This window comes from Vipera berus (assembly GCF_964194415.1).
Source record: "Vipera berus genome assembly, chromosome: 1".
NCBI classification, from domain to species: Eukaryota; Metazoa; Chordata; class Lepidosauria; order Squamata; family Viperidae; genus Vipera; species Vipera berus.
In genome coordinates, this window is record NC_138202.1 from 268783080 (window position 1) to 268791354 (window position 8275).

At 39.4% G+C, this 8275-nt stretch overlaps 1 protein-coding gene across 1 annotated transcript in view; it reads left to right on the top strand.

Moving 5' to 3' along the window:
- ARFGEF3 (ARFGEF family member 3) overlaps nt 1–1009 on the top strand; it is a 76831-nt gene extending 75822 nt beyond the window's left edge. The window contains exon 34 of the mRNA XM_081339304.1: nt 772–1009. Within this exon, the coding sequence (XP_081195430.1) occupies nt 772–963 (192 nt within the window). The 3' untranslated portion in view covers nt 964–1009. The remainder of the gene's footprint in view (nt 1–771) is intronic.
- The last annotated feature ends 7266 nt before the right edge of the window (nt 1010–8275 follow it).

Below are 8275 nucleotides of genomic sequence, written 5' to 3' on the forward strand. Positions count from 1 at the left end.
GGCAGGGCCTGAACCACCCTGGGAAAATAGCCAGATATTTAAGGATTTCCAGAATGCCATCAGGTTGGGAGTCACACAGATTTTGAGGAAGGATCTCATTCCAGAGAGCAGGTATCACAACAGAAGGCATGGTTCCAGATCCCAATAGATGGTGTTTAATTGAAGAGACCCAGAGCATACCAGCCATGCGAATCAAACAGGTTGGGATGATACCACAGGATGTAGGTGATTCCTCAAGTAAGTAGAGTTTTATGGGTCATAACCATCACCTTGCATTGTATTGAGAAGCATACCAGTAATCAGTGCAGCTCAAGAAGCAGAGGAGACACAGATGCGGCACACCCATCACTGTGCTGCTGCATTCTAAACCAGTTGAATCTTCAAGATCAACTCCATGTAGAGCACATTGGAATAGTTGTTTCCGTTTTTCATTTCTGGCATGTTTGTCATATTAGCATTTTTATGCATCTTGGCCTGGATCAACTAGATATGGTACCAGAACATAGAAAATGGTCGCTAAGTGTCCCTCATCTAAAGAGATTATTCTCCTTTCTTGGGCAGTTTACACTAATAGCCCTATTACTCAACCCTGGTAAAATACTTTTCATACCGAACTGCCTTATGTTCTCACTTAACATTAATACTACATTTTTTTTCTAAAGGTGTCCTTCCTATTTTCCCTACTGATCTATGTTCTTCCATTGGTTTTCTTGCATTGTCCTAATTTATTTGTTCCCTTTTCTCTCTCTCTCTCTCTTTGCATTGTTTTAGGCATGGACCAACATGGTTCTGACAGTTCTTAATCAGATTCAATCCTTACCAGACCAGATCTTCATCGCCCTTCAACCAGCAGTATTTCCTTGCATCAGTCAATTGACTTGCCACGTGACAGATATTCGGGTTCGTCAAGCTCTGAGAGAATGGCTAGGAAGAGTGGGGAGGGTTTATGACATCATTGTGTAGAAGACTTTAGTTGCCTTATCAAAGAGAGACTGAATCTAACATATTTCGAGAAACATATAAAGTGTATTTGTTGAAAACTTATCTATTTAAAAAAAAAGGTAGAACGATGTACATCTGCCCATTTGCTAGTCAGTAATAACTAGCAAGCTCTATCTCATGCTGTTAAATCTTAAGAGCACAGTGTAGTCATACTCATGACCCCTGAGAATGTAAAATAGCAGAATATGATAGAAGGAGCCTTTGTATTAAATTTGAAATAGGTATTCAGATGTGCCGATATTCAGACAGGCTGACAGTATCAGTATGTTTGATACTGCATATTTTCTAAAGAACAAAAAAAAGACTCTCTCTTTCACAGGTAGGTAGCAAAGAAGATTGTGGAGCAAGAAAAATAGCATGGAATGGACACAGTCATAGAATAGACTTTGTCAAGATTGACCATTGAGAATATAATGATTGTGGAGATGTCTTTAATACAGTACAGATTTCTGTTACGTCTTAAATGAGGCATCCGATCCTTAAGTCATCTGAATTTAAAACAATAGGCGTGCCAACGAACAGAGGAGCCCATTTATTCTAACCTTTTTAAAAACCTTGGCAATGAAAACTAAGTCTCCAAACTTAGGAAGTGATTATATTTCAATGTGATTGTAACAGGTTTTCAGACAAAAGTACTTACCATCTTGGAGGTACTGTAGGTGCCATGAATTATTTCATATTGCTATAAGGTGCCTATCCAGAAATTGGTAGACTTGTCCAATGCTCAGTTGAGAAATGAATTTAAGCCTTTTTTTCTCATTTTGATGCAGACCCAAGACCAAATATATATTTTCTATGTCCTGTAAATTACTTAGGTTTTCTGGTTCTATATCTTTGTTCATTTCTTCACTGGATGTTAACAAACGCTGTAAAATGTATCCCAGGTTTTCTGTTTTCAGGCTTTTCATTTTGTATTGCCTGGCTTCCCTGTCAGGACAAAAGAATCTGGAAATTGAATAGAATATACAGTATAGAGTTATCAAATTTTTGCCCTTACAACAAATCTGTAAAATAGATTATTCTCAGATATTATTTAGTGACCTTTATAGTTTGAAGGCCAAGCAGAAATATAATTCACTCATCATTTTTTTTCTTACGGCAAGCTGGGTGACATCCAGAGCTGAATATAAAGAAATGTAAGAAAGGTTACGTTAATTGTGGGACAGATTGAGTCACCACATCTATTTATTTACTATATTTATACAAGATGTATAAATGCTTTCTCTATGTTTTCTTTTTGAGAGTAGAGCATAACTTTATTAATTTATAATTTAATAGGCTAGTTACAATTGAGAAAAGTTTATATAATGTGGCCATTGTATAAGCTTGTAGAAGAAAAAGGAAGAAAAATTCAGCGTGTAGTTTGTGGGAAGCAGAAGTGATGGAGGAAACTGGCTGGTATGGCTGTGAATGTAAGCAGTACCAGGCAAGAGGTGTCAATTAGGTGTTAATCCCAGTAAGGCTTCTGCCAACCTAGCAGTTCGAAAGCACGTAAAAATGCAAGTAGAAAAATAGGGACCACTACGGTGGGAAGGTAACAGCGTTCCGTGCGCCTTTGGTGTCTAGTCATGCCGGCCACATGACCACGGAGACGTCCTCGGACAAGCGCTGGCTCTTTGGCTTTGAAACGGAGATGAGCACCGGCCCCTAGAGTCAGAAACGAGTAGCACACATGTACGGGGGAACCTTTGCCTTTACCTTTACCCAGTAAGGGAACTTGGGAAAGGCAGCTGTCACCTCATCTTGCCTTCATAATAGCATTTGCACCCTGACAACTTCTCACACTGAAATTGACCATGGTTGTCTTAAACTCTGGATCTCCAAACACATAGAATGCTCAGAGGACATGATGGTGTTTTCTGTCCCTCTAGGTGACCAATAGCAGAAGGACTAGAAGTCCCATCACTCAATTCCTCTGTAATGATCGTACAGAAACATAAATTCCAAATCCCCCTGATGGGGAGCTATGTGAGGTGAGGTTGATTGGAAAAAATGCAAATAAAGCACTAATGTCCTCTGATGGTTTCTCAGCCAATTCAGCATCAACCCTTTCATACATTTAGAAACTACTATGAGTTGTACAAGTGAAATCACTTCTTGTTGCTGACAATTTTTCTACCAGCTATTTTATTCTTTATAGTTGCGACCGATGCTTATTGAGCTTATTCTGGCTGGTGTGCAAGAGTGAAGAAAGATAAATTCTAAATATTGGAAACCTATGGGTCAAGATGCTATGGGCTGCAGATGGGTTCAGAGGCAGGTAGCAGGGGAGGCGTGCGACTTTGTCAGGGGGGAAAAACCAACGACCCACAAGGACTGCAGAGACAGCGATTAAGCTACTTTGGATTCAAAAGCAAGTGGGACAAGATCAGGCTGGTCCGGAGCTGATGCCCGGGGAATTTAGGACACTGGTGTGAAAATGCCTACAGGCAGCATGTGAGGAGTGAATCTCTGCTCCGCCAATAAAGGGGAGCTCACCCTTGAACTGCTGGGAAAACTGAACAAATGGCAGCCATGTTTCACTGCTCCAAAAACGATACGTAGTATGTGATCCCACACACTTTCCTTGTGTCTTACATGAATATGGTCAAAGGCTGCATCTGCTTTCCCTCTCTTTCTTAAGTCATTGTTGGAATATGCCCAAATGAGAGCAGTTGCTCTTGTATCTGTCAGAGGGCACTAGCAAAATACTCTGCGTGCCTGCTGGAATACAGTTGGGATCAAACTTATGAGCAGTGCAGCATTGCTTGTTGTGCTAGCCTTCATTTCCAACCACAGTCATTGAACTGATTGAGTGGAAGAGCCTTAATCAGCCTGAAATATGATGCCTTGTAGCTTGCTTGAACAGTAAATGGTCCCCTTTCCTTTGCTTCCTCATTTTCTCATTCAGTCAACAGAAGACTTCGAATGTACAAGTTGTGTCAGCTGCTGCTGAACTCTAGTGATCGTTTATTATGAATTATGGAACTCTTTGTCAGTGCTATGCCCTGAGATGATTGTTTGATTCTTCTATTTGTTTGTTCTTACAAGATTTAAATAATGCTGTGTTTGTCTGGTTCTTTGTGAAGAGGGAATTGTTTTAGGGGAACATTTTCACACGGTGTACACCTACATTGTTTGTTAGTGAGATCTTATGCACATATTCTAGCTTGTCCCTTTGAAGCATCTGTTGAACATGGTAACTTGAACAGAGAGAGAATCACCATACTCAAGATTTTTTCATCTGTTCTGCTGAATGCTGAAAAACAAAAAAGGTTGGATTTCAAGTGTAGCTTTTCAGTTCTGTGCTGTTGCGTATAGGTTACTTGTACATTGTGCGCGTGGAATAACAAAGTGCTGTGTAACAAACTTGCAGGGCCACTATTACAAGGCAGGCAACAGTGAACTATTATTTATTTCGAAGAACGGAAATATTAAACATTCCTGCCACTACCAAGAACGACTATTGATTGTAAAACATTCCAATTGCTGCTTTCACCACAAGGGCAAGAGGTAGATACACAACAGTTCCTGCTGAAGATCATAATATTATTTATTTATTTATTTATTCAAGGTGGTTGAAAGTATTATGTAACACTGAGGTGTAAATTGGCTGCCAGGTCAGCCAAACTTAAAGAAAAACCTTCTCTGGGTAGAACGGGGAGAAAGTGCCTCGTTCTGAGGATATGGTAGATCATGTCAAGGGAGGAACCAGAAAATTAGTTTAATATTTAACTGAAAGTCACTTGAGTGGGAGGAGGAATTTTATTTTTTCTTCTTTTTCCAACTTCTATAAACTTATTATGGAAATGTCATGAAAGTGGGAGACACCTTTGCCTGTGATGCTTTTGGCCTTGCAAGCAAGACATGGGTGCACATTGATGGAGGGAGCCATTCGATTTTGTGTGCGCCAATCTATCTGCCCTTTCCATTTTCTAAATGACCAAGCTCTTGTGAGCCCAGAGCTCATGTTTGCATTTTGATCCTGCAAGGCCCTCCTGGGTCAGGGAATTGCACTTCTCCCGTAGTGCCTGCAAAATCAGGCAGTCATATACTCAGTGACTTGGTCTCCATCCATCTCAGAAGGAGAAATAGGCAGGGAAAAGGACATTCTTCAGGGCAGAAACTTGCACCCTATTTCACTATGCAAAGTTTGGGTTGTGATTATGGGATCTAAGGTGGAATTTGCACATTAAAGGAACCGGAGGGCAGTCATAGAGTGTAGTTGCTCTGTATCAATTCTATTTGTTTATGTCCATAGTGGAAAAGCAATTTAGGATGGACCCTGATATCCATATTCTAAATATTCTCCTCCTAACAGCTGCCTGTGATTTGGAGGCAGAAGTAGAAAAACAAATGCTGACAGCAGTGACAGAAAGTGTAGGAGTTAGAACTTTCACACAATGCTGCTATGTATATGCAGAGTTGTTGTCTGTCAGGGCAGCTGGCGAGTTTTATTTTGTACCATAACTTTCTGAACAACAACAACAAAAGTGCTCTGCCTTAACTAAAGGGAAAGTTGCTCTACCAAAATGAAAGAGGAACTTCAGTCTTCAAGCAAATTATTTACTAACCAGGTCCTGGAATTATTACTTTTCCCAGACAGACCCTATGCCAAACAGTGAAGTGCCACCCCCAAAGGAGCATCTTCTCTCTTATACCAAAGATCCTATTTGTTAAAAAAAAATTAAATTAAATAGTGATGCTTGCCACAATAGAGCTTGTATCACTAGGTAGACATGAAAAGACAGGAATCCAAACTATTCTCAAGGGGGAAAGACATTTGGGACCCCTTTGCAGCCAACCTTTACTCTTGGATGTGCCTAGTTTTGGGCCAAGATATGCAATTCTCTAAGCACTTCAAGACTCAGAAGAAGGTTAGCTGTAAAGAACTATGATGCCAGGATGTACTACCCTGGATGGGTCCGTAGAGTTAACGTTGTCTTTGCATTTGTTTTATGGTGGCCAATGAAAGCCTATAAGGAATATCTGTTGACAAAATGTCTGGATCCTGCCATAGCTTTCCTTGCGCTCTTAAAAATAACTCCCCTAGACCCTCTTCTTTTGGTATATGTTGGGAGGGGGAGAGGGAGGGACATACCTGAACCGTTTTTCTTGTGTGTATGTTTAAGAACAATTCATTGCAAGTCACTTTGTAAAATGTATTTTGTGTATATTTTGTTCGGAGGGAATTCTTAAAGGAGGATATTTTGAAACGAATCATACTTATTTGTGTTGCTTGTGTTATAGAATAAAGAAACTACGAGAAAGTAAAGCAAGTGTGGAACTTTTATTTATTTAAATAAAATAAATAATTTTATTTGGGAAGTTCAATAGGTCAGAACAAATGCTACTGAATAAGATAATTAGTTACATCCCCTTAATTTTGTAATCATCATCTTTTCTGTCCTAAGACAAGTGACTTGAATACCACAGTTGTCATTCTGAAAATATGATCATGCCAAATCTAAATGCTAACAGGAAATTGTTGGCAAGCAGTTTCTCTGTTATTTTCCTTAATTCATCTTTAAAGACTGTGAAGATTTCAAGTGTAATTGTTCCAACTGCACTAACAAGCTATTTTATTTTCATTAATGACCCAGTCTGACAGACTCCTTGTATGAACATAGCCCCCTTAATCCGTTTAGAATCTTAGATTTTCCAGTATTGCAACAATTGAGCTGATAAGAAATAGTTAGATCCCTTTCAGGGGAAAAAAACAGGGCCAAATAATCTTTTCATCCCTGAACCTTGTAAATTCTCAGAGGGAGAGAAAGAAAGACTGTCTTTGTGCTGTGTCTTGCCTGCAGGTAGTAGGTCCTCAAACAGATTGTGGCCCACTCAGAGAAGCAGCAGTACTGGCACTTGTCAGTTGCATAGCAGCTATTTTGACAACTTTTCTGTATGCATCAGGGGTTGCACAGCAGACAATTTTACTTTCTCCGTTTGGCCCTGGAGTGCTACAGAAATTGCTAGATGTTGAACAAGCCTAGAGGATATTACTATAGGACAGGGGTGTCAAACTGCCGGCCCGCGGGCTGTTTGCATCATGCGGAGGCCATGCCCACCCCAGCTCCGGCAATGAGAAAAAAGTTGCGATACGTCATGACACGTCACGTGACATGGCGAGTTTGACACCCGTGCTGTACGACATCCTTTTTCCTATTGTCTACATTGCTCTGGTGACTTTAGTTGGGCTTATACTATGAAGTGACCTTCTAATCACTGGATAATAAACTTGACAGTTTGACCCCCAGGAAAAAAATTAGACAATAAAATGTCCCTTATACTTATTGGGTATTATCAGATGATTTCTGGCACAATGAGCTGAATCTATTGATTACAAGTAATGAAAACTGTCATCTAGTCAATTTCTGTGATTGAACTGTAGTGGTGCAATCCTGAGGGGCAAGGAATGGCCGCATGTAGGCATGGTGGTCCATTCGTGCATTACAGGCTGGAACTAGAGAGGAAAGATTTAAATTGTCTCTTCTTTATTGCTATGATCCTATTATAGTGATTGATATTTGCATTTTGATAATTGTTCTTTGCTGCGGTAAAGAATTCCAGGCACTCTGACAGAAGTCATGGCTAAGGCCTGGAAGCACAAAATATGCTACCCATGTGCCACAACTATAGCACTCAACTCCTCAATGTCATTCAGATGCTGTCCACTTGCCCAGAGGGAATTTAATTAATATGTTCTAAAATCCACTCTAGTCATTTCTAGCTTGGTCCAAAAGCTATTCTCTTCCAATTCACTTTGGAATTATAAAGGAAATGAAGTGAGCAGATGTGGAGATTTCTAGAAACAGATTTGGAGTTTGCCAATGTTATATGAATAATAACTGTTGATAGAAGAAAATATTTGTAGCCCTGGTGGGTCCTTGCTCCAAATCTTTTTTGTAAATCCAAAATAGAAAGGCTATCTAAGACACTCCTCTGGTCTAATATTTCTATGCCCTTTTTAACTATTAACTTTGTAGGGGAGATGGACAGTGTAAAAATTTAATACAAAAATAAAGTTAAAAGCTCAGCTGATTTCTTCTGTAAATTAAATGTTTCATCTTGCTCAATATCCTTCTTGTAGCCGGTCATATTTAAGTTGAGATTTAAATCAATTTCATTTTTGTCCAATAAAACTTGTTCTTCTTCCATAGCAGCATCTATTTAATCAATAATACTAGAAAATTTCTGAGTTATTTGTTCACGCAAGACATCCATTGTTCAATCTTATTTTGACAGGAAAAAAACTGATCCAGTGAATGTCATAAAATTTGGCACTCTAGAGGTT